The sequence below is a fragment of the Artemia franciscana genome, chromosome 14 (assembly GCF_032884065.1).
Source record: "Artemia franciscana chromosome 14, ASM3288406v1, whole genome shotgun sequence".
In the NCBI taxonomy this organism is placed as follows: Eukaryota; Metazoa; Arthropoda; class Branchiopoda; order Anostraca; family Artemiidae; genus Artemia; species Artemia franciscana.
Window position 1 is genome coordinate 31,354,281 of NC_088876.1, and position 26,698 is coordinate 31,380,978.

Sequence of the window (26,698 nt, forward strand, 5' to 3'; positions counted from 1 at the left end):
CAAATTGAAACACACAATGCTCACATAGGGTGTCAAGCAGACGCATCAGAAATACTTCGGGAATGATTGATGGTATGAATTAAGCTCAAGCTTTCAGTTTATGTTGAAGGGGATGTTGATGAAACCAAAGGCGCTATGCACATACTGTTACTAATACTGTTCGAGTCAAAATTTTGAGACAGCTATTTTGTTCATCATAGTAGAACGATGCAGCAACTATGTCTTGAGGGATATTGGGCATGTCAACCTCCCACAATTATACAATTAGCCCATTATGCTTTAAAACTAAATATTACTTTAATATAAATCAAAACGCATTGTGTTTATTGTTGCCTATAAGACACCTCAGCAATATATTGAGAACAACTGGGAGTAATAAGTTGAAACTTTTAGATACTACTATGACTGCTTTGGCTCTTACATTTTAAATAAATAAAACGAGTGTAAGTGTATCCAGGTTGTCAAAAAGAATGAATAGAATCTTTTGGGAGTGATTTTAAGTTGTTTTTTTTTTTTCAGGTCAACTTCACAAACTATAAAATTAAATTAAAAAATACTGTTTGTTTCAGACAGCTATTTTGTTCATCATAGTAGAACGATCCAGCAAAATCGAATTTTGAGACAGCTATTTTGTTCATCATAGTAGAACGATCCAGCAACTATGTCTTGAGGGATATTGGGCATGTCAACCTCCCACAATTATACAATTAGCCCATTATGCTTTAAAACTAAATATTACTTTAATATAAATGTGTGTGTGTGTGTGTGTGTGTGTGTGTGTGTGTGTGTGTGTGTGTGTGTGTGTGTGTGTGTGTGTGTGTGTGTGTGTGTGTGTGTGTGTGTGTGTGTGTGTGTGTGTGTGTGTGTGTGTGTGTGTGTGTGTGTGTGTGTGTGTGTGTGTGTGTGTGTGTGTGTGTGTGTGTGTGTGTGTGTGTGTGTGTGTGTGTGTGTGTGTGTGTGTGTGTGTGTGTGTGTGTGTGTGTGTGTGTGTGTGTGTGTGTGTGTGTGTGTGTGTGTGTGTGTGTGTGTGTGTGTGTGTGTGTGTGTGTGTGTGTGTGTGTGTGTGTGTGTGTGTGTGTGTGTGTGTGTGTGTGTGTGTGTGTGTGTGTGTGTGTGTGTGTGTGTGTGTGTGTGTGTGTGTGTGTGTGTGTGTGTGTGTGTGTGTGTGTGTGTGTGTGTGTGTGTGTGTGTGTGTGTGTGTGTGTGTGTGTGTGTGTGTGTGTGTGTGTGTGTGTGTGTGTGTGTGTGTGTGTGTGTGTGTGTGTGTGTGTGTGTGTGTGTGTGTGTGTGTGTGTGTGTGTGTGTGTGTGTGTGTGTGTGTGTGTGTGTGTGTGTGTGTGTGTGTGTGTGTGTGTGTGTGTGTGTGTGTGTGTGTGTGTGTGTGTGTGTGTGTGTGTGTGTGTGTGTGTGTGTGTGTGTGTGTGTGTGTGTGTGTGTGTGTGTGTGTGTGTGTGTGTGTGTGTGTGTGTGTGTGTGTGTGTGTGTGTGTGTGTGTGTGTGTGTGTGTGTGTGTGTGTGTGTGTGTGTGTGTGTGTGTGTGTGTGTGTGTGTGTGTGTGTGTGTGTGTGTGTGTGTGTGTGTGTGTGTGTGTGTGTGTGTGTGTGTGTGTGTGTGTGTGTGTGTGTGTGTGTGTGTGTGTGTGTGTGTGTGTGTGTGTGTGTGTGTGTGTGGTGTGTGTGTGTGTGTGTGTGTGTGTGTGTGTGTGTGTGTGTGTGTGTGTGTGTGTGTGTGTGTGTGTGTGTGTGTGTGTGTGTGTGTGTGTGTGTGTGTGTGTGTGTGTGTGTGTGTGTGTGTGTGTGTGTGTGTGTGTGTGTGTGTGTGTGTGTGTGTGTGTGTGTGTGTGTGTGTGTGTGTGTGTGTGTGTGTGTGTGTGTGTGTGTGTGTGTGTGTGTGTGTGTGTGTGTGTGTGTGTGTGTGTGTGTGTGTGTGTGTGTGTGTGTGTGTGTGTGTGTGTGTGTGTGTGTGTGTGTGTGTGTGTGTGTGTGTGTGTGTGTGTGTGTGTGTGTGTGTGTGTGTGTGTGTGTGTGTGTGTGTGTGTGTGTGTGTGTGTGTGTGTGTGTGTGTGTGTGTGTGTGTGTGTGTGTGTGTGTGTGTGTGTGTGTGTGTGTGTGTGTGTGTGTGTGTGTGTGTGTGTGTGTGTGTGTGTGTGTGTGTGTGTGTGTGTGTGTGTGTGTGTGTGTGTGTGTGTGTGTGTGTGTGTGTGTGTGTGTGTGTGTGTGTGTGTGTGTGTGTGTGTGTGTGTGTGTGTGTGTGTGTGTGTGTGTGTGTGTGTGTGTGTGTGTGTGTGTGTGTGTGTGTGTGTGTGTGTGTGTGTGTGTGTGTGTGTGTGTGTGTGTGTGTGTGTGTGTGTGTGTGTGTGTGTGTGTGTGTGTGTGTGTGTGTGTGTGTGTGTGTGTGTGTGTGTGTGTGTGTGTGTGTGTGTGTGTGTGTGTGTGTGTGTGTGTGTGTGTGTGTGTGTGTGTGTGTGTGTGTGTGTGTGTGTGTGTGTGTGTGTGTGTGTGTGTGTGTGTGTGTGTGTGTGTGTGTGTGTGTGTGTGTGTGTGTGTGTGTGTGTGTGTGTGTGTGTGTGTGTGTGTGTGTGTGTGTGTGTGTGTGTGTGTGTGTGTGTGTGTGTGTGTGTGTGTGTGTGTGTGTGTGTGTGTGTGTGTGTGTGTGTGTGTGTGTGTGTGTGTGTGTGTGTGTGTGTGTGTGTGTGTGTGTGTGTGTGTGTGTGTGTGTGTGTGTGTGTGTGTGTGTGTGTGTGTGTGTGTGTGTGTGTGTGTGTGTGTGTGTGTGTGTGTGTGTGTGTGTGTGTGTGTGTGTGTGTGTGTGTGTGTGTGTGTGTGTGTGTGTGTGTGTGTGTGTGTGTGTGTGTGTGTGTGTGTGTGTGTGTGTGTGTGTGTGTGTGTGTGTGTGTGTGTGTGTGTGTGTGTGTGTGTGTGTGTGTGTGTGTGTGTGTGTGTGTGTGTGTGTGTGTGTGTGTGTGTGTGTGTGTGTGTGTGTGTGTGTGTGTGTGTGTGTGTGTGTGTGTGTGTGTGTGTGTGTGTGTGTGTGTGTGTGTGTGTGTGTGTGTGTGTGTGTGTGTGTGTGTGTGTGTGTGTGTGTGTGTGTGTGTGTGTGTGTGTGTGTGTGTGTGTGTGTGTGTGTGTGTGTGTGTGTGTGTGTGTGTGTGTGTGTGTGTGTGTGTGTGTGTGTGTGTGTGTGTGTGTGTGTGTGTGTGTGTGTGTGTGTGTGTGTGTGTGTGTGTGTGTGTGTGTGTGTGTGTGTGTGTGTGTGTGTGTGTGTGTGTGTGTGTGTGTGTGTGTGTGTGTGTGTGTGTGTGTGTGTGTGTGTGTGTGTGTGTGTGTGTGTGTGTGTGTGTGTGTGTGTGTGTGTGTGTGTGTGTGTGTGTGTGTGTGTGTGTGTGTGTGTGTGTGTGTGTGTGTGTGTGTGTGTGTGTGTGTGTGTGTGTGTGTGTGTGTGTGTGTGTGTGTGTGTGTGTGTGTGTGTGTGTGTGTGTGTGTGTGTGTGTGTGTGTGTGTGTGTGTGTGTGTGTGTGTGTGTGTGTGTGTGTGTGTGTGTGTGTGTGTGTGTGTGTGTGTGTGTGTGTGTGTGTGTGTGTGTGTGTGTGTGTGTGTGTGTGTGTGTGTGTGTGTGTGTGTGTGTGTGTGTGTGTGTGTGTGTGTGTGTGTGTGTGTGTGTGTGTGTGTGTGTGTGTGTGTGTGTGTGTGTGTGTGTGTGTGTGTGTGTGTGTGTGTGTGTGTGTGTGTGTGTGTGTGTGTGTGTGTGTGTGTGTGTGTGTGTGTGTGTGTGTGTGTGTGTGTGTGTGTGTGTGTGTGTGTGTGTGTGTGTGTGTGTGTGTGTGTGTGTGTGTGTGTGTGTGTGTGTGTGTGTGTGTGTGTGTGTGTGTGTGTGTGTGTGTGTGTGTGTGTGTGTGTGTGTGTGTGTGTGTGTGTGTGTGTGTGTGTGTGTGTGTGTGTGTGTGTGTGTGTGTGTGTGTGTGTGTGTGTGTGTGTGTGTGTGTGTGTGTGTGTGTGTGTGTGTGTGTGTGTGTGTGTGTGTGTGTGTGTGTGTGTGTGTGTGTGTGTGTGTGTGTGTGTGTGTGTGTGTGTGTGTGTGTGTGTGTGTGTGTGTGTGTGTGTGTGTGTGTGTGTGTGTGTGTGTGTGTGTGTGTGTGTGTGTGTGTGTGTGTGTGTGTGTGTGTGTGTGTGTGTGTGTGTGTGTGTGTGTGTGTGTGTGTGTGTGTGTGTGTGTGTGTGTGTGTGTGTGTGTGTGTGTGTGTGTGTGTGTGTGTGTGTGTGTGTGTGTGTGTGTGTGTGTGTGTGTGTGTGTGTGTGTGTGTGTGTGTGTGTGTGTGTGTGTGTGTGTGTGTGTGTGTGTGTGTGTGTGTGTGTGTGTGTGTGTGTGTGTGTGTGTGTGTGTGTGTGTGTGTGTGTGTGTGTGTGTGTGTGTGTGTGTGTGTGTGTGTGTGTGTGTGTGTGTGTGTGTGTGTGTGTGTGTGTGTGTGTGTGTGTGTGTGTGTGTGTGTGTGTGTGTGTGTGTGTGTGTGTGGTGTGTGTGTGTGTGTGTGTGTGTGTGTGTGTGTGTGTGTGTGTGTGTGTGTGTGTGTGTGTGTGTGTGTGTGTGTGTGTGTGTGTGTGTGTGTGTGTGTGTGTGTGTGTGTGTGTGTGTGTGTGTGTGTGTGTGTGTGTGTGTGTGTGTGTGTGTGTGTGTGTGTGTGTGTGTGTGTGTGGTGTGTGTGTGTGTGTGTGTGTGTGTGTGTGTGTGTGTGTGTGTGTGTGTGTGTGTGTGTGTGTGTGTGTGTGTGTGTGTGTGTGTGTGTGTGTGTGTGTGTGTGTGTGTGTGTGTGTGTGTGTGTGTGTGTGTGTGTGTGTGTGTGTGTGTGTGTGTGTGTGTGTGTGTGTGTGTGTGTGTGTGTGTGTGTGTGTGTGTGTGTGTGTGTGTGTGTGTGTGTGTGTGTGTGTGTGTGTGTGTGTGTGTGTGTGTGTGTGTGTGTGTGTGTGTGTGTGTGTGTGTGTGTGTGTGTGTGTGTGTGTGTGTGTGTGTGTGTGTGTGTGTGTGTGTGTGTGTGTGTGTGTGTGTGTGTGTGTGTGTGTGTGTGTGTGTGTGTGTGTGTGTGTGTGTGTGTGTGTGTGTGTGTGTGTGTGTGTGTGTGTGTGTGTGTGTGTGTGTGTGGTGTGTGTGTGTGTGTGTGTGTGTGTGTGTGTGTGTGTGTGTGTGTGTGTGTGTGTGTGTGTGTATGTGTATGTGTGTGTGTGTGTGTGTGTGTGTGTGTGTGTGTGTGTGTGTGTGTGTGTGTGTGTGTGTGTGTGTGTGTGTGTGTGTGTGTGTGTGTGTGTGTGTGTGTGTGTGTGTGTGTGTGTGTGTGTGTGTGTGTGTGTGTGGTGTGTGTGTGTGTGTGTGTGTGTGTGTGTGTGTGTGTGTGTGTGTGTGTGTGTGTGTGTGTGTGTGTGTGTGTGTGTGTGTGTGTGTGTGTGTGTGTGTGTGTGTGTGTGTGTGTGTGTGTGTGTGTGTGTGTGTGTGTGTGTGTGTGTGTGTGTGTGTGTGTGTGTGTGTGTGTGTGTGTGTGTGTGTGTGTGTGTGTGTGTGTGTGTGTGTGTGTGTGTGTGTGTGTGTGTGTGTGTGTGTGTGTGTGTGTGTGTGTGTGTGTGTGTGTGTGTGTGTGTGTGTGTGTGTGTGTGTGTGTGTGGTGTGTGTGTGTGTGTGTGTGTGTGTGTGTGTGTGTGTGTGTGTGTGTGTGTGTGTGTGTGTGTGTGGTGTGTGTGTGTGTGTGTGTGTGTGTGTGTGTGTGTGTGTGTGTGTGTGTGTGTGTGTGTGTGTGTGTGTGTGTGTGTGTGTGTGTGTGTGTGTGTGTGTGTGTGTGTGTGTGTGTGTGTGTGTGTGTGTGTGTGTGTGTGTGTGTGTGTGTGTGTGTGTGTGTGTGTGTGTGTGTGTGTGTGTGTGTGTGTGTGTGTGTGTGTGTGTGTGTGTGTGTGTGTGTGTGTGTGTGTGTGTGTGTGTGTGTGTGTGTGTGTGTGTGTGTGTGTGTGTGTGTGTGTGTGTGTGTGTGTGTGTGTGTGTGTGTGTGTGTGTGTGTGTGTGTGTGTGTGTGTGTGTGTGTGTGTGTGTGTGTGTGTGTGTGTGTGTGTGTGTGTGTGTGTGTGTGTGTGTGTGTGTGTGTGTGTGTGTGTGTGTGTGTGTGTGTGTGTGTGTGTGTGTGTGTGTGTGTGTGTGTGTGTGTGTGTGTGTGTGTGTGTGTGTGTGTGTGTGTGTGTGTGTGTGTGTGTGTGTGTGTGTGTGTGTGTGTGTGTGTGTGTGTGTGTGTGTGTGTGTGTGTGTGTGTGTGTGTGTGTGTGTGTGTGTGTGTGTGTGTGTGTGTGTGTGTGTGTGTGTGTGTGTGTGTGTGTGTGTGTGTGTGTGTGTGTGTGTGTGTGTGTGTGTGTGTGTGTGTGTGTGTGTGTGTGTGTGTGTGTGTGTGTGTGTGTGTGTGTGTGTGTGTGTGTGTGTGTGTGTGTGTGTGTGTGTGTGTGTGTGTGTGTGTGTGTGTGTGTGTGTGTGTGTGTGTGTGTGTGTGTGTGTGTGTGTGTGTGTGTGTGTGTGTGTGTGTGTGTGTGTGTGTGTGTGTGTGTGTGTGTGTGTGTGTGTGTGTGTGTGTGTGTGTGTGTGTGTGTGTGTGTGTGTGTGTGTGTGTGTGTGTGTGTGTGTGTGTGTGTGTGTGTTGTGTGTGTGTGTGTGTGTGTGTGTGTGTGTGTGTGTGTGTGTGTGTGTGTGTGTGTGTGTGTGTGTGTGTGTGTGTGTGTGTGTGTGTGTGTGTGTGTGTGTGTGTGTGTGTGTGTGTGTGTGTGTGTGTGTGTGTGTGTGTGTGTGTGTGTGTGTGTGTGTGTGTGTGTGTGTGTGTGTGTGTGTGTGTGTGTGTGTGTGTGTGTGTGTGTGTGTGTGTGTGTGTGTGTGTGTGTGTGTGTGTGTGTGTGTGTGTGTGTGTGTGTGTGTGTGTGTGTGTGTGTGTGTGTGTGTGTGTGTGTGTGTGTGTGTGTGTGTGTGTGTGTGTGTGTTTCTCATGGAGCATCACAAGGATGGATAATCCTTATATCGCTCCAAGCTGCGATTTAAGGTAATTTAAGGTAATGTAGCATTATTTTGTCAAAAACAACCAAGAAAACAGTGCAGAGAAAACATAGTATTATTTTGTTGAAAACAACTGATCACTCATATTTTAATAGAAGATTCATCATTTTTTATAGCTCAAAAAGTGCTTGAGTTTGAATTTAGGATAAAAATGATTATTATATTTGTAAAGAACATAAAAAAAGGCATCAAGTTGTATGTTCACTTTATTGGTAAGTCAATTATGTGAACTGTGATACATTTACCCAGATTGGATCCTAGATCCAAATTTAACATTAATTTGCATCAGAAATGAGTTTTACCCCCACCCCCTGGTAAATTTACAGTTGGCTTTATAATTTAGCTAGGATAAAAGTGAAAACATCATTTGATGCTTTTTTTATGCTATTTCATAATTCAGTAGTTTCTTCTGGGGCTAATTGCATCTTGGTCCCTTAAAAGGACCTCAAAGGTATTTCATTTTTCTAGCCATGCAACATAAGTTATAAACGTTAGTCAATAGCCTATATTGAAAAGTGGTTAAAAACACATCACTAGCTTATAAATAAGTTGCTGGAAAAAGCATTCCAAAAATACTCATTTTAAACAATTCAGACCTTATTAATTAGGCAATTCAAATATAAACTGTTTTCCTATCATTTAAATTTAACTGTGTGTGTTTTTTGAATTTTCTTGACAAAAATAGCTCTGAATTTTGTGATTTGAAACTTTGATGAAGCTCTGAATTTTGTGATTTGAAACTTTGCCATTGACAATTCAGGGTATATATTTGCACATTAGGGGGGTGAGGGGGTAAAGTTGATGGTAAATTTGCAGTGGCCCATATTATTCAGCTAGAATAAAAGTTGCACCCAATGTGCAAATATATACTAAGAATTGGTGAACAGGTAAAATTCTAGTTTAGTGACTTCTTAATAGCTCAGAAAGGGGTTAGGTTAGGAAAATGAAACTTTCAGGGATGGGTCTACAGGGTAAAGTATGTCCCAGGAAGGTATTTTGAAGTACCTACCTCTTCTTCCTCTCCCTCTAGAGGGTACTGACCTTTACTGACCTTTAAAAATATGTGTTATAAAAGTGAAATCTTGTAAAATATATCTTCTGCTTGAATGAAGTACAACAAAATTGTTTTCAGCTTCACAACTTTGCTCAATCCCAATTCATAAGATTTTGAAGATATGCAAATACATTTCCTAAATTTTGAAAAAAAAACAAAAAACATTGATATGGCTCAGAATTCTACTCAAATAACAGGAATTGCATTTTCAGAACTAAAGGCAGAGAAAAGGCAACTGGTAACTGAAAATTAAGGTAAAATGTTGTTTTGTCAAAATTTCAATAGGCTATGTAGACCTATCATCTTGTCATGTAGGCAAATTTCAGGACCCTCTAGAGGGAGAAGGAGTGGAGTGGGTACTTCAAAATACCTTCCTGGGACATAGGCTACTTTAACCTTTAGACCCATCCCTGAAAGTTTCATTTTCTCAACCTAACCCCTTTCCAAGACAGCAAAAAGTCAATCAACTAGAATTTTACCAACTAAAATTTTACTGGTAAAAATATAGGACTGGGGGTACAGTTCATTTCTGATGCAAATAAATGTTAAATTTGGATTCAGAATGTAATTCTGACTTTTGAGGTAAGTTTTTTTTTAGCTAACTGAACAGTTGGTTAACATAAACATTACCCTATTGAAAAATTAGCAAATAGAAAGTTATTTGGCATCTTTACATTATTACTTTTTTGAGAGCCACTAGTCTACTCTTCTCATTTTCTTGACTTAGCCAATATAAATCCATAAGCAAAGGGGGGGGAATAGTAAGCCCCAAATAAAATATTTTACCTTGACTATTAATAAAAAGGCACCATAAATCACCTTGCATATTTAATCTACACCTGCCTCAGTTGGAAGAATATTTTTAAAAAGTTTGCTCCTTAGTTACCTGAAAATTTGGTTAACATAAGCATTACACTATTTATAAAATTAGCAAATTGAAAGCTATCTCTACATTATTGCTTTTTCGAGACCCACTAGTCTACTCTACTCATTTTCTTGACTTAGCCCTAGATAAATCCATGTGCAATGGGGGGAGGGGAATAGACCGCCGTAAGCCATAAATAAAACATTTCACCTTGACTTTTAATAAAAAAGCGTCATAAATCACCTCACAAATTTAACCTACACCTGCCTCAGCTAAAATCAGCTGGGTGACTGTTTTTAAAAAATATTTTATATAAGAGAAGATGCGTTTCGTTCAAACTAGACATAGGACTCTAGTGAAGGAAATTACAAATTCTAAGGATTAGGTGACGACTTGTGGCAAAAGCATTTTTAGACATTCCTACTAAATTGTTTTAGCCCCATTACACTTGAATCAAAAATTAAAAAAACATTCATTTTAAATTTTAGATGGCCACACATAAAATATTTTGTAGTTAAGAAACATTTTTATTATTGTACTTTATTATTTTGATCTCTTTCATTAGTCATAAGTCTTGATGAGAGCCATGGGCGTCATCTGGGGGGGGGGGCATTTACACACACTAGCGAAACCAATTAAAGTGATATCTTTCGTAAGTAAACTAACTATGGATTAACTTTTTTGTAGCTTAGTTCGTATACCTCTAGGGGATAGAATGAACGGGGCCAAATAAATTAGAACAAACGGGATCAAAATTATTAGAGACTAGGATTCTTCTAATAACACTGTGGTTCAAATCAAATTTGTAATCATCTAATTAATTGATGGTGCTGAGAATGAAAACCAAATCATAAGAAGTTTTTGTCAATCATGTGAAAAAGAAGCTTTACTTTCAAAACTTTTTGGTCTCTATTAGTGTCCGAAATTTAAGAGCTCGCCCTCTATGTTATAAAGTTGTTAATTGGCATTATTTCGATAAGGTATTCAACGTTTCTTTAGATTAGTCAATTTCCTTCCTTGGTATTTTTTAACAGAAAGATAGACTTCTGGTATTTTTGTCTGTTGTAGCGACTAAAAAACAAAATGTTAAAAGAAACAGATTTTGTAGACATCTGGAAAAATTTCAGTTCTCGTTTCATTTTTTATACTTTTCTTGCAATTAAAACATAGTCTCAAGTGTCTAAAAGTTTGTTCCCCTTAATTGCCTTGTTATTCATATAGTGACCTCATTTGTCTTTCTAAAGTCTTCTCAAAGGTATCAGAATTTTTAAATCTTTCCTCCTTTATTGTTATCCAAGCAGCTATTAATGGAGGGGCTCAAAATACTCACATGACCTTGTTTTTTATTGCATCTGTGATAATACTAAAAGACTTCAGTTGCTGACGCTACTTTATTCACGCCTGCACGGAGAAAATATTCTATGCTGTTGTGTTCAGCAATACTACTATTACTAATACTAATAACAACTCACCGTAGCACCGAGATGCCTGAGGCCTACATATCTACGCATGCTCCTTCTCCATCCCAATCTATTCAAAGCATTCCTCTTTGCACCCTTCCTTTAAGTTCCTTTTTCTTTAAAATCTTTCTTTATGACATCCTCCCAACCCAGATGAGGGAAACCTGATTTTTGTTTAGCTCTAAACGGCTGGCCGAAAAGGAAAATATAAGGCAATCTGCCATCTTTCATTCAAATAACGTGCCCTAGGAATCTCAGCCTTTCTTTCATTATAGCGCTAGAAAGCGGGATCAAACCACTTTTTTCGTACTGCCAACTGTTTGAAATACGGTCAGAAAGCTGGGTACCCAGAACAATCCATAGGCAATTTTTCTGGAAAACATCTAGTTAATTTTCATCCACTTTTCGGAGCACTCACACTTCAAAGCCACACTTGACCATTGTCATCTTTATACCTTGCAAAATTCTAATCTTGGTTTGCAGAATTTTCTTCCTATTCTTTCAAACATTTATGAAGTGTAAAAAAAAACCTGAACCTTGGCTATTCTACTTTTAACATTTTCACTGCTTACCGTCTTTACTAGTAAGGTTGCAAAGGTAAGTGAAGCTACCCACCTCATCAATCTTTTCATTAACTGACGTCACCTTTTCGTCTTCACTTATTCCTAGCCTTAGTGACGAAATTTTCTTAATATTAATTTTCAAACCTATTCTAGAACCCTGAACTCATAAAATCCCTTAAAGTTCATTTATTTTGCTCGCACATTCATCTAGGATGGTTAAATCATCAGCATAATCTAAGTCCAGGAGCGTTTTTCCTCCCCATTTGATTCCATAGTCTCCAATTGCCTTTCCTGTGCTCCTTAAGACGAAGTCCATCGAAAAGTTCCATGTAAAAGAGGACAGAACACAACATTGCTTAGCTCCTGATTTAATAGAAAATCATCCGCTAACCTCATGTCCTACTTTAATCGCAGCAGTATTATTCTCGTTCAGAGCACTAATCACTTGAATGTATTTATCTGATATGCCATATTAAGATAAGATCTTTGCTAAAGCTCTTCTATCAACAGAATCAAACGCTTGCTGATAATCTAGAAAACTTAGGACCAAAGGCGCATGACAACTGAGGCCTTCCCCAATTATTTACCTAAGAGTGAAAATTTGGTCGACACATCCTCTGCCTTTTTTAAAACCGCTTCCTCTTCTCTTAAAACTTTGTCAACGGCATCTCTCGGTGGAAAAAATATCGTATTACTAAGTAATTTGCTAACTAAAGACCAGACTAATGTCTCGATAATAAAAAACAATCACTCTTATGACCTTTTTTATATAGGGGTTTGATTAAGGTTTTTCTAAAATTGTTAGGTACTTCCTCTTTTTCAAAAATCCTATTCATAATCTTCAGTTACTTAATTTTAACCTCAGAGCCACCACATTTAAGAAACTCATTTACCAAACTATCAGTACCTGGAGCCTTATTATTTTTTAATCATTTTAGTTGTGTTGCTAAATCTTCCTCACAAAACAAATCTTCCTTCACATCCAAGGTATTACAAACCTTTCATTTTCCACTATATCTTTATCTGCGACTGTATCTTGGCTTATCACATTTTCAAATGTTTCACCCATCTCTCTTTAACTCTTTCCTTATCAATAATTGCGGCCTCGTTCCTATTTTTAACTGGGACAAGTCCGAATTGACTACTCCCTCTCGATTTATTAACACGCCAGTGCAATATTTTACTATTATGCCATCTAGCTATATATTCCAGATCCTTTCTCCACTTTCTTTAATTATTTCAACCATCTTTCCATTATCAAATTTAAACTCTCTCTGAATCATCTTAAGGTATATCTGAAATCAAAAAATACTAATAGCGGTATTTTGTACACTTGATATGTTTTCCTTTAGTTGCTGAGTTGAAAATTTGATATTACTTTAATGGCTTTGATTTACTCTTCACGTCATAGTCCAATTTGTATCTCACATAATAACACCAACTTCATGTCAAAAGTACAAAATTGGTATAGTTCTTTTTTTAAGATTGACCTTTGCCTGGCAGCTTAAGAAAGAGTCACGAGTATTACAATTAACATTTCTTAACTGAAAAGTAAAAGCAAATGACATTTTTTAAATGTGGTCTACAAGTCAAGAACTTTTCTTGCTCAAGTAAAAGTACATGTGAAATTAGTTTACTTTTGTCTGGAAAGTTTACTCTGGAAAACAAACAGTGGATGTTACCGAGCTTTGGCATGAAATATATGCTGCTTTTCACGGTTACGTAGCAAGAGACCCATTTCATCATCAGAACTTCAAGTTATTTTTAACTCGTTTTTAACAGTTAACAGTTTCCTCACCAATTGCCACGGACTCAAAAACTTTCTCTACTTTAAACCTTTCCAGTTTGAAATTTATAATCTAATAAAATGAGAGACTGTATACTAGAGAGCAAAAATCAGCGAATAGAGACTCATATCTTTCATATCCTATTTCGGAACCATGCAATCTAAAACTACAAGAGACTGCACAATAGAAAGCAAAAATAAGCAAATACAGAGTCACAGCAGTCACATTGTTGTTTGTTACGTCTTTTACCGCTGATAATTGCAACAGACGGGAGCTAGAAGATATACAGATGTTGTCGGTTCTCGATAAAAACACGAAAAACAGATGTTGTCTACCCTGAGCGGCTTGTGAAATATGATTTTTTCACTGAGGGAGGAGTCTGAACGATATACTTATTTAGATGAATTGCTTATACATCTAAGATAAAATTTACTACTTGAGGTAGAGGCTCTTCTTCTATTGTTTAAATTTGGCAACAAGTCAATGAATAGTTACTATAAAAATCAACCAGGATCTAAAGCAAAAAAGACTGATACCCCTTGAATTCAAAAGTTAAGTAGCAAACTACCTCGCAAGTAGCTATGGAATCACTTTTAAGAAAGAGAGTAAACGTGGACATATGACTGAATATGGTCGGACAACGTATTAATTGCCAAATTTACAAGATGATACCCGTGTGATAGCTTATCTTTGACGGACCGAGTTCATTGGTCCGAGATGGTAAAAGAAACAACACTACCGGCCGTGCCAAGTCAAACACACAATGAATTCGATTCAAACTAAATGATACTGAAAGAAATTCATCGTTTTTACTGAAGGGTAGTCATGTTATTCAAATACAGTTGGTCGAAGCGCATTTACAAGGCGTTGTCAAATTTGAGGATTATCAACTTCGAGAGTATGAGCAAGTCTTCCGACTGAACCTTTGATTAGATTGATCTATGGAAACGCAGCTTGGCAATAATTCAAGTTGTAGAAAACAGTAACACCTGAAGATTTTGTAGATTTTTCGGAGTTTCATTTAGGAAACATGGCCCTTAGGACTTTAATAAAATCTTTAAACTCGGTTTCTGCCAAAACTGCACCTGCTGTCTGCCAAATTCACTGCAAAAATTGTAAGTTTATCTTTAGACATTTCCAAAGAGCTAGAAATTTCCAAAGAGCTAGAAATCTAGGCTAGCTGAGTTGACTCGATAGGCTAGTCCTACCCAGTAGTTCATTACGGGCAAAAACAATGGCTTTAATTTAAGAGGGGTTCTGTTGGTCAATGCTGATATTACCTGAACAATTGTTTTGGGTCATGAAACTATTGTTAGCCTAATAGATGCATTTTGACTTTTGGAACATCTTTTCTCTCTTGCAAAACTACCTCGAACTTACCGTTATGGATTGATTCCAGCCCAAATATTCTTGTATTTACACATATAGAATTGCAATCATTTTGGTTTTCATTGATTGGATATTTGAAATCACAAATCTGTAATAGTATAAAAACAAATTTGGGCTAGCCTATATATGTGCACATTAGGAGGGTTGGGGTAAAAGATAACATATATTAAATATGTAAACTCACCATTGCTATATTTAATATAGCCTATGCTATGCTCTACCCTCCCCCCCCTAATGTGCAAATATATAATAACTCCATAATGATGAGTTTGTGGTAGTTTTGCAAGAGAAAAAAGATGTTCCAAAAGTCAAAATGCATCTATTAATAATAGTTTCATGACCCTAAACAATTATTCAGGTAATATCAACATTGACCATTCTGTCTCCCCTCTGATGCTGATTTTGAAGACACCTGGGGTAATGTTCATATTAACAGATTATTCAGATAGCTAAGAAACAAAGATCTACAGTTAGAATTGCATCCTGAATCCAAATTGAACATTCAGCTGAATGAACTCTACCACCTCCTTATATATATACCAGTTCAGAGTATATATTTGCACATTAGGGGGGGGGGGGGGTAAAGTTCAAACTTACATATGTAGTCAAAATTGTTGGCTATCCTGAATTCAGATTTTAGTAAATACTCCAACCCTGTAATGTGAAAATATATGCCCTGATTTGGTATGTATAAGTAAGGGGTAAAGTTAATTTCTGATGCAAATGAATGTCAAATTTGGATTAAAGATGCAATTCTGACTATGGAGGTAAATTTGTTTCTTAGCTATCTGAATAATATGTTGTTATAAGCATTACTCAATGCCCAATTTTTGCTTATTCTTATTAAAAATATACACAGTTTTTGCTTTTTTATTAAAAAAAAATTTGAAACAACTCTTTTTCCCCTCCTAAATTAAGTAAAACAGCTCCTCAGAAAGAAATAGTGCAGTAAATGTATCACAGTTCATATTATTGAAACTGTTTTATTGAATGGTATATTAGCAAATATACCACTTGATGCTTTTTTTGTACTCTCTACACATATAATAATTGCTTCTAGGCTATTGGAAATTCAAATTTAAGGAGTTTTTTAGCTCCTAAAAATGACAAATTTTCAATTAAAGTATGAATTATTGGTCATTATGAGAAAATAACAATAAATTTTCTCAGTGCCAAAATTATTTATAGTTAGGCTTGGCTAGGTCAAAAAGGGTCTGAATTTGCAATAGAAGTGATTATTATCTTCATAAAGAGCATAAAAAAGGTATCAAGTGGTATGTTCACTTTATTGGTAAGTCAAAAATATGAACTGTGATATGTTTACCAATAAGGCTACTTAAAAATTTTGAAATCTAGTGTAGAAAATCTTGATGTAAACCCAGATTTATGGCTCTTCAGAAGGACACCTGTTAAGAAAACAATTCTTGCTTCATAATATACAGAATAATTGTAATTACTGAATTTAACTGCAGTTCCTCTATACCCTATGCCCTCTAATGTTCAAGTGAATGGCCAAAATGGTAAATTTCCCATGTGTCATTCTTGGTTCAACCCATATATCAATAAATTGAATCAATGGTGACATAATTAAGAAGCAGGAAATCCACACAGGATATTTTATAAATGTGGGTAATTAATCCACACAGGAAACATAGCCTATAATTTGAACCACATATTTGTGCATTTGGGGTTGATAGATAAAGTAGGCTATAGTGGAACTGTAGTTAAAATGTATTCACTGGGCTACAATTATTCTACATTTTATGAATTGAGAATTGTTTTCTTAACAACTTTTTTTCTCTATAGCCTCAATTCTAGGCTTACGGGCTATAAAAAATTGTAAAATCTAAAATACCTTCTTAGCATATAGCATTCCAAAAGCCCTCCTTTTGACCAAACTAAAACTATTATTCTGATAGAATTCCCGTTTTTGTATTAAATTGATTACATTTTTCTTTCTTTTATCTTCAATATATTCATAGTTTTAATAGGGTCTCAAGTTTTAGAAAGAATGGCTTTTAATTGATGTACTTACTTGACTGTAAGCTTAGCTATTTCTTTGTTATTTACCACCTTTAAAGACATTTTTCAAAGAAAAGGAAAGTGCCATATTAAACTTAAAATTATCAGAAATTAATTTATATAATCATCCAAATTCAAAACAACAGCCAGATATTACTAATTAAGAATAAATGAAAACCAAAACCAGCAGAAATAACAAAAATATCTTAGCAAACATAGAGGTAACAGGTAGTAATGTAAATGAATAAATAAGTTTCACAACAAATATTCAAATCAAGTATAACACAAACAAAAATCACTAGAAACACAGGCTTGGCTATGGACCCCTTCCCTGACCATAAAAGTCCAAAACATATTGTGTCATTTTATTTTATTGAATTCTATATGGATCTTGAAAAGTCCTTGTAGAACTAATAAAATTAAACTGAAAATTTGATATATAATGCTACTAATTGCTGAAAACTCAGCAATTCAAGATTTCATTTCACTGTAATTTTTTTTTCACTGTTATTGTTACAAAACAAAATGTTTGTAAAAGATTTTGCTTTCGTTAAAGCAGCAGTAGTTGAGTTAGAAGAATATTATTCTCAGGAACAGAACCAGAGCCTTAATACTCCTCAAGGAAGGGACTTATCTTCACTCCTTCCCCATCAAAATGGTACTGACATTTGATGATCTTTTGCAGTCTTTGTTTTATAAAAGTAAAGCTTTTCAATGTAGTTCTTCTGCTCAAATGAGGTACAAGAGAAGTGCTGCATCATACATTTCCAATGTGACAATTACTTTCAAAGATAGCAAGAAGCTCCTCCACTAGATCTATACTATTCTTGGATGTTAATAACAGAGAAATGGGTAAACTTATAAACAAAATCAGAATGTTTTTGAAAAGTCATGCTTTCAATGTATCTGAAACCTGACAAATTCTGAAAAATATGATTTAACTGAAAAAAGAAGTAAGAAAAGATATACTTATTAGCTTGTTTAGTCTTTTTGTAAATTTTGGAAACTTTGTAAATCATGATTTTTTGGGGCTTTTAAGAATCCAGGATGAAGGAATAGTTAAAAAAAAAAAATTAGAAAATTGAGTTGCTTAAACTGAGAATAAGTGAAGGTGATGTTGGGTAACAAGAAGAATGATCAAGTATTCAGGTTCACTCAGCTCAATAATAATCTAATAAAAATGGTAGATGCAGTGAAGATGTTGTTGCTGGATAAACTATTTACAAATTCTCCTGGGTACCCATATGACTTGCTGTATGTTAAACAGTAAGCTGCAAAATTTTGCTCTATTTTGTATTCCAGGGTTATAATGAGAAAATGATTGAGGTGACTTAGAAACATTTTCCTGATAAAGGATGACACATTTCCAAAGATCTGCCATGGAAAAGTGGGGTAGCAATGTTACTTGCCAGTTTCCTAATTTGTTGGAATATTTCCCCTGAAAATACCATTTTTACCTTTAAAACTACTTTTTGCTAACTACTTAAAATACAAGTTGTTCTGCTAAACTGTTAGCAGCTTTTGGAATTCTGTTGAATTCTGCTGCTGGCAGCTTTGGAACATTGTCCATACATGCCAATGAGAATCCTTTTTAGGCCAAGCAAAAAGCAGGAAGACCTTGATTAGGGTGGGAGGAGGTTATAAGGAAAGATTTTATCGAAATTGTTGGCCAAGCCTTCTCCCTGCAAAAGGTAGTGCTGTTAGGAGAAGGGTGTTATAAAGTGGAATCTGCAAAATATACCTCTATTCAAGTGAGGCTTAAGAAAAGCATTTAAAGCCTCATACCTTTCCAAGGTAACTCAACTGTTTTTCAAGACAGCAAGAAGACCCTAACAGGAACTGCACCCTCTTGGCTATTGCACCTCTCTTGGAACTGCACCCTCTAGCAGAGAAATTCTAAATGTTAATTCAAAATAAAAATATCTAGAAAAAGTCATGCTCTCATTTTATCTGACTAAATAAATAATAAGAATATTCATTTAAATATGAAAGACATAGAATGAAAGTATTAAAGATATGAATAACAGGGTGAGGCCCATGCTCCTTATATCCACCAAGGGGCTGCAGTTTAAACTGCTCGTGTGTATGCCTTCCAGTTGCGTGCTTACAAACTACCTCTGGGTATCTTCTAATTTTGTTTACTTTGATTTCATTAATTTTCTATTTAGTGGCTTAGATATTCAAAATTTTTATTTAGTTCCTTATCTGGAGTTGATTTTGTATGACATTTAATCCTGACAAATAGTCCTTAGGATGTAAAGATAAATTTATGGACTTCCTTTCATTAAAGCAATTTTTTTAGCCTTTATTGAATGAACAATGTTTGGATTGAGTTTAATTTTTTTTTTAAATGAATGAACAACTCAATGTGTTGTTGATAGATGTTCTGTCATGCCTAAGCCAGTATATAGTCAGACTTGTTGATCAATAAGCCAAGTTTATTCATTTGAAAAGCATTTTTCTTGTGAAAATGTCAAATTTATATTCTAGAATTCTAGATATAATATACAGATTATATAATATAAATATATTATCGAGGACAGGACTTTTGTCTGTTTACCTCCATTATAACCAAGTAGTATTATTGCCAAACGTTTTTGGCCACAAATAACCATTTATGGCTTTAACTTTCTTTTCATCCTATTTCAAAAATTAAAGTGAAAAATTAGTTTTTTTTTCAACTGAAAATAAGCACTAAAATTAAAATCTAATACGAACAGAAATTATTCTGTATATGGGGAGGGAGGGTTTCTCCCTCTTCAATATCTTGCTCCTTTTGCTAATTTTGATTTTTTTTTTGTCCCAACTCTTTACAAAAACACCTGAAACACAAGTGTTGTTTAGTTCGAATAAGAATTTTTGTTTAAAAGTACTGAACAAACTTTAGTGTAACACAATGAATTGAGAAGGGGTCAGCCCTTCTTGTATGCAGAATTATTTTTGCTTTTAAAATTTTGCTATTTACCTTCAGTTAAAAAACCTTGCTTTTATAGTTAATTTCTGATCGTTTTTCAAGTAATGGCTCTCCCTCCATACAAAATTCCATTCCTCCATAGAAAGTTCCTCCCACGTAAATCCCTCCCCCCTGTAAAATTAGCTCTGTAGAATTTGATGCTTGCTGAAAATTCCCCTTGGAAATTTTCAAGCCCAACGATTCCTCCTTAAAAATTCTCCATGGCATTTTTGCATTTGAAAAAGAGTTTAATTTCTGATCATCTTTTAAATCAGGCTAGTGATTGCCCCCCCCCCCTGCCGTGGAAGTTTCCTCTGAAAATACGCCTCTCCCCAGTAGAAAACTGCTTCCGTGGAAAATTCCCCACGAAGGATTTCTCCCACGTAAACCCCCCCCCCCCCCTCTACGAAAAAATCCTCCAGTTAATTCCAGCGCTGCTGACAATTTTGCCCAAACAATTCCCTTGGAACATTTGCACATGTAAAATTGAGTCAGAAATAGAAAGTAAGACAAATATAGAGACTTTCTTATAGAAAATTATGGAAAATTTTCTTGAGTGTAAAATTACCTCCCGCCCCTCCCAACTTCAGCCCAGGAAACCCATCGGCACGAAAAACGCCAGGGGCGAGGGCTAGTTGACCTCTAATCTTTTTGATCACTCAAAAAGAGACCTAGAAGTTATAATTTCCTTTTGATTAACCCCTTTCCCAATATTCTAGAACCTTTTGTTGAATACAATCACCCCTAGGAAATACAAATAAAGACATGTCTGCAATCTTGCTTCTGGCGAAAATTCAAAATTCCACTTTTTGCAGATGCGACCTTGAAACGTCTTCTGTTGGGTTTTCTAATATGCTGAATCTGATAGTGTGATTTTAATTAAGATTTCTTTGATTTTTAGGAGTATTTCCCCAAAATTGGGAAAATCAAATTTTCTCAGGCTTGTAGCCTTTGATTTGTAACACTAAATTAATGAAACTGATATATTTAGAATCAGAATAAAAAGCCAACTCTTTTGATGTATCTATTGGTACATCATTAGAGTTTTGATGTATTTATTCACTCCATTTTCTGAAGTTTCAGTTACTATTGAGGCGAGGGGCTCTTCACTTGCAATTTGTGACTATGAACTGTTTGAACTCAAAAGGCATAACATTCATAATAGGTTTAACTAAAAGCACCATCTCTAAGTAATAAACATGTTTATGCTTTAAAGACTTTTAACCATGGAACACCAAGGAGTGCATGTAACAATACTGTAGATGCTTGCAGTCTAAATTTTGTAGATCTAACTGAGGTTTAAAAAAACTAGATAGCATTGGGTAGATCTCAGTGAGGATGAAGCATTATCTGAACCTGCAGACGAGCATACGAGTCATAGGAATCAGCCTCTCATCTCTTTCTCTCACTTTCCTTGTCCCCCCCTTCATCTCTTCCTTGCTTGCCTCCCCGTTCAATTCATCTTTGCTTCTGAGATAGAGATAATATATTTATTTAAAAAAAATCACTATCACAAGCCCTCAGGGGGCCGAATTAACACTTTGGAGTCGACTAATAAAACAAACAAAGCAAAAAACACTAATAATAATGAATTATCAAATTATGTATAAAGATACAAGTCAGAAAAAAAGTCAAAAATATAAGTCAGAAAAAAGGGAAGGGGACAAAAAAAGTCAAGAAATAAACATATATATCTACAAATTAAAAGGGACACTATTCCCTTCTCTCTCTCTTCTCTGGAATTGAACAATGTAGTATTATAAAAACAAGTAAGTTCAGATTTATCAAAATCCTGATAATAACCCATTTATTTTCAGTTTCTATTGTAGTCTAAGTCTATTTCAAAGTATTCTACTTCTCAATGATTATGTTATGTTAATGATTATGTTAATGAGTATGTTGATTATGTTAAGTACCTTGTTTACCTACCATTTTAGATGGAACAGAAAAACGAATCCAAGTTAAAAACCCAGTTGTTGAAATGGATGGAGATGAAATGACAAGGATTATCTGGGAGAAAATTAAAGAAACACTTATATTCCCGTATTTAAAGGTCTGTTATTCTCTTTTTTTGTTATTGTAAGCTAAATAAAATTGATTTTGTTTTTGTGTTTTTCCCAAGGCCATATCCGAGGGAGAGGATTAAGGTTTTTGAATGGGCCCCCGCCCCCAAAATTTTGTCTGACTTGCAAAAGCTTAATGAAAATGCATATTAATTTTTTTATGCGTTTAAAAAAGTTTTTTGTCCCCCCGCTCCCGAACAAAAATCCTGGATATGATCTAGGGTGTTTCATATCACTTTTGTGGACAGTCTTTAAAACTCGTCCATTAAAAGTTGTAGATTTAGCTATTTCTCAATAATGTTTTTTTTTGTTACATGAACCTGAATAGATTGTTCTGTCTACAGTTGTTCAGTTTACTCATATGCCATTTCAGAGGTTGGATAAATCGAAGTATTAAGCGAGTAACCCCCCCCCCCCCAAAAAAAAAGTTAATTCATATCACGATCATTTTTCTCCACTGTGATCATATTATAACTCATACAAAATTACGTGTAAACTTATAACCAATAGAAAAAAAAATGTAAACCTCCTCAGAGGAAGGGTTTTCTGCCTAGAGTATTGCTTGAATTTACAAGCTTTTTATGAGCAGAGAGGTTGGATGAACGTCTTTTTATGAACAGAGAGGTTTGAGGGCAAAAGATATTTAGTTATCCTTCTGAACTTCAATTTATATTAGATTGAAAAGAATTAAGTTTTTCAACCGAAAGTAAGGAGCAACAATAAAAATTTGAAACGAACAGAACTATTTTGTATAGCTTTTTTTTTTTTTGGGGGGGGGGGGAAGTGTACCTCAATGGTGTGACCCTCAATCTTTACGCCAAATTCTTTAAGCTCTTTAAAAATGCTTCTCATTGAAATTCAACGACCATTTTGTTTTAGAAATCGTTCTTAAAAAATTGGAGCAAAAGGCAAAATTTAGCATGAAGAGTGGGGGTTGAGAAGGGGGGGGGGGTATTTCATATACGAAACAATTTCTCTTAGTTTGAATTTTTATTTTGCTCCTTACTTTCAGTTGATAAAACTTTTTTTTCACTTTAGTTTCTGACTGTTTTTGAAAACATGCCAGGAGATCTTACCCCTGTCTAAAGTTTTCCCTGGAAAATTCTTCCTGTAAACTTTCCTCCCAACAGAAATTATCCCCGCCAAAATCCCCATCTCCTACTGAAAATTCCCCCACAAAAATTCCGTATATTTTGCTATAACAAACATTATATACAAACAATGGGTAAATGGCATAAATTAAAGCTCTTTCCCGGGGGTTTTTGGGCTCATGTCATCCCCAGAGGTACAGTTGTTGAACCTTTCAACTATGCTGAATCAAAAGCCTACTTCAAAATTTGTAGCCGACGTATTTGGGGAAAAAGGGGCAAGGGAGGGAGGATAGGTACCCTCCAATCTTTGTTGGTCACTTTAAGAGTATAATAGAACTTTTAATTTAAAAATAGCGACGAAGACCACACTGCCTTTCCATGACAAACAAACACAAAGTAGATACAATAGGGAAAATCTTTTCAAGTCAGTGGAAATCAATTCTGTGGATATTTTGACCCTATGTCCAAGGGCTGTCTTTAGCACAATACGAGAAAGAGAATATATATATATATATATATATATATATATATATATATATATATATATATATATATATATATATATATATATATATATATACATATATATATATATATATATATATATATATATATATATATATATATATATATATATATATATATATATTCTCTTTCTCGTATTGTGCTGAAGACGGCCCTTGGACATTGGGCCGAAACATCCACAGAATTAATTTCCACTGTCTTGAAAAGATTTTCCCTATTATTTCTAGTTTGTGTTTGTTTGTTACTTTTAACTTAGGCCTACTTTCGAATAAACTCATCTCCCGATCTTTTATTACCATTGGGTCGATACAATCACCACTGAGAAAAAAAAAATAAAGCACCGATCCATAGTATTTTTCTTGTACAAATACAAAATTTCGTATTTTTAAGGAGCTAGAAACCCCTACAGTAGGTTCTTTTATTTGCTGACTATCAGTTTGAATTTCATTAACAGGTATGGACAAAATCCCAAAGCTGCCAGTAGCAAAATTCGACAGAATTCCAAAAGCTGCTGACGCTTTAGCAGCACAACTTGTGCTTTGACAGCTTTTTCTTTGAGCAAAAAGGATATTTATGCGTCAAAATGGTATTTTCAGACAAAATCTGCCAACAAATTTGAAAATTGCCAAATTTGAGCATTGCTGCTTTGCTACCCTGCTTTTTCCGTGGCGGTTCATTAATATCATCTGGCTTTTTTGAAGACGTGGTATGGTAATGATTTGTTACCACGAACCGTATGAATAAAGAAAAGGTATTATGCGCCCATAACTTAAAATAGATTCATAAGAAGAAAAGTAAAATAAAAAGTTTTTTTTATTGTTAGTTATGAAATGAAAGGGTTTTAAGGTGTGATTTGGTGTCTTTGTTTTTGAAATACTAGAAAATAATGAAACAGGTCATCAAAAATAATTCTTTTACCACCATTTCTATTGAAAATATTGCTTACTATGAGCACCAGTTAGAACCTGTTTGGGATGGTGTCACAGGCGATTTTTTTGGGGGTGGGGGGTGGTAGATGACAGAGGGGGCACTTGGCCCGTGTGCAGGAATTTTATGGGCGCAAAATTTCCAATAGATAATCTAACGGTTATAGTCATTTTGAAATTAGATTTTTATTGGAATAAAGTTGAGGCCGCAGTTAGTAATGAAAATAATTGATAAATTAATGAATTAATAGAGAAATAATTAAATATTGACATTTAAATTAAAATAATACTAATTAAATAGATAAATAGTTTAAATGATAATAGAAAACAATTTTGTTAATAAATTAAAATTGGTCTTAAAACTTTGTGAGAGGCATGGGGGAGGGTCCCAATCAATATTTTGGCTACCCTTAAGATATACTAGAACCAGGAGCCTAGCTCAAGTATTTTTTATTGAGGGGGGGGGAAGGGGGTCTCCATTCGGATAGCCAAGGGGCATGGACTATATACAATTTTTTCTCAAAATTATTGGAGGGAGGAGGGGAACTGCCCCTCTGAAGCAACGCCACTGGCCAGTACAGCCACTGGATGGGGTGTGTGGAGCTCATATAAAATACTTTCTCGAGTAGGAGTAAAATATCACCAAACATGGTTTCAAGCCTAAATTTTTGCAGAAGAGGAACGTCCTTTTGTAACGTTCTTAGAGAGAAATATCCACTTCGTCTTCCTCTTATGTGGAATGTCTATTAGAATGGGCCTGCTATAATCTAGACTATTATGCGATATAGACTACTATACATTATATACTACTGCACGTATAGACTACTCTACGATATAGGCTTCTATCTACTACTAAACTAGTAGTCTATATAAACTACTTTTACAAGTTTAATTAGCTGTTTGAGGTTTCTCACAGATTTGCTATATATTGGGAAAGCAAAAAGGAAATGATAATTTTTTCTCTCATTCTATTTTAGCTTGAATGTCTATATTTTGACCTTGGACTTCCACATAGAGACCAGACAGATGATCAAGTGACGTTTGACTCTGCATATGCAACGCTGAAACACAATGTTGCAATCAAATGTGCAACTATCACCCCGGATGAAGCTAGAGTTGAAGGTAAAAATACATTCCTGTTTGAAACTTTGATTTGTCCTTACTAAAGGAGTTTGCATTAAGGTATTTTTTTTACTGCAATGTAAATATTAACTTGGTCCATACCGATTCGTGGTCTCTGAGCATTTCATAAATTTTTATGTTAAAGTTTTTTTTTTGATGAATGCAATGAAATTTCAAGTAAAATTGCAAATTCAAGAAAAATAATTATTGAATTTTCAAGATGATATTCTTCAACACTTGTTCGCAATCAGGGGTAGTGCGTCTTTTGATTTTGGTACGATCAGTTAGCGTCATATAGACTGCAAAAACAAACTCCTATTTTAAAAGGAAATAAAGATTTGTTGCGCAACAGTGTGTTAAGGGGTTGCAGCGTGCATTTTCAACAGGAGTATGCTGTCATAATCAGGTATGAATTCTCGTAAACAAAGCACCCTGACCTGTAATTCTAAATCAAAATGCAGATTGAATGCAGTAAAAAGGTAAGTCGAAAATCGAACCAAAGCTTTCCACGTCTCTGACAGAGTTGTAGCCAACATGGTATGTAAACAGGGCCGGTTAGACCTTAGTGAAAATAATATGTTTTAACATATTATTAATTAACATTTTAACATATTATTAATGTTAAAGTTTTAATGTTTTAAAGTTTTAACATATTATTAATCAAGATTAATCAAGATATAGCACCTGCAAGTGGGCCAACGATTTTTTTTTCAGACTGGTTTAGATTTGCTGAGGAAGTAGACAGAGACAAAGGGACCTCAGAAAGGTCAAAGGCTATGGAAAAAAAGTGGATCTGCGATAATAAAATAAGTAACAGCCCCATTATGCTGGTCAAACGAGCCAAATAGAAAAAAAAAACAGGGCCCTATAGAAACATAAAATTCCAAAGAGGGATAAACATTTTTTTTCTCTCAAGTCGGCTGAACTTAGAGCAGCTAGACAGAACAAAGGAAATCTTAACAAGGACGATAAATTTTGAAAAAAAATGCTGTTACACTGATTCTTAGCACGAAGAATCGTTATTTCTTGCACCCTGATCTGCCTTAAAATATTTTGCCCTATAGACACCCCATCCAAATGTCAGAATCTCAAGGAAAACTCTATTAAAACAAAAGATAAAGAAACAGATCTGGGTTGTATTGATTCGTAACGTCCCATTTTGACGTAATCAAAATGTTATTACTTTGATTGTATTGAAATGTAACGTGAAAATATTCCTTAGTAAAACGGTGGACTAAACATGTCTATTAAAGGTTGCCTTCAGGATAGGGGTCAACATAGCCGAAGCCCAATAGCAGACGAAAGTTTACGCAGATTTCCAATTCATATGAATAACAATCAAATTGCTCATTCACCTGGAATTCCATAGCAAAATTGTTGTTACAAATTCATGGTGAAAAAAAAGCTATTGTTGTTTCGAAAACTTTGAATATCCAAATTATGCCCAAAATTTAAGTTACAACCCAAAATCTTAATTCTTAAATAGAAAAACTGAAAAACACTCCAAAATACTCTTAATATTAACCAATACTATAACTGTGTCAAACCAAATCGAAGTGCAATTTAATTAAGGAAAATATTTTCCAAAAGAGGATTTATCATTGGAAAACAGAGGAGTGTTTGATCCTGCGTGACTTTTTTAAATTAGTTACAAAAAAATACTAGAAAAGATAATGAAGGTTATACGTCGATAATCTTAGGAAACAACATACAGGCTACAAAAAAAACAAGATTTAAATCTTCGGATTACTGCAACTTTTCACTTTCCGACTTGAATCTATTGCTTCGTGAAACTTTTACATTGATTTTTCTCCTC

General features: G+C 37.3%; 2 protein-coding genes across 2 annotated transcripts in view; one reads left to right on the forward strand and one right to left on the reverse strand.

The window, feature by feature from the left end:
- The window catches only part of LOC136035573 (NAD(P) transhydrogenase, mitochondrial-like), a gene marked incomplete in the record, with an annotated part of 125,344 nt that extends 116,046 nt beyond the window's left edge, over positions 1 to 9,298 (reverse strand). The window contains 1 exon segment of the mRNA XM_065717448.1: positions 9,192 to 9,298.
- A 4,424-nt stretch (positions 9,299 to 13,722) lies between these two features.
- LOC136035574 (isocitrate dehydrogenase [NADP], mitochondrial-like) overlaps positions 13,723 to 26,698 on the forward strand; it is a 42,060-nt gene continuing 29,084 nt past the window's right edge. The window contains exons 1-3 of the mRNA XM_065717449.1: positions 13,723 to 13,906; positions 21,093 to 21,208; positions 24,738 to 24,882. Coding sequence (XP_065573521.1) covers positions 13,822 to 13,906; positions 21,093 to 21,208; positions 24,738 to 24,882 — 346 coding nt within the window. The 5' untranslated portion in view covers positions 13,723 to 13,821. The remainder of the gene's footprint in view (positions 13,907 to 21,092; positions 21,209 to 24,737; positions 24,883 to 26,698) is intronic.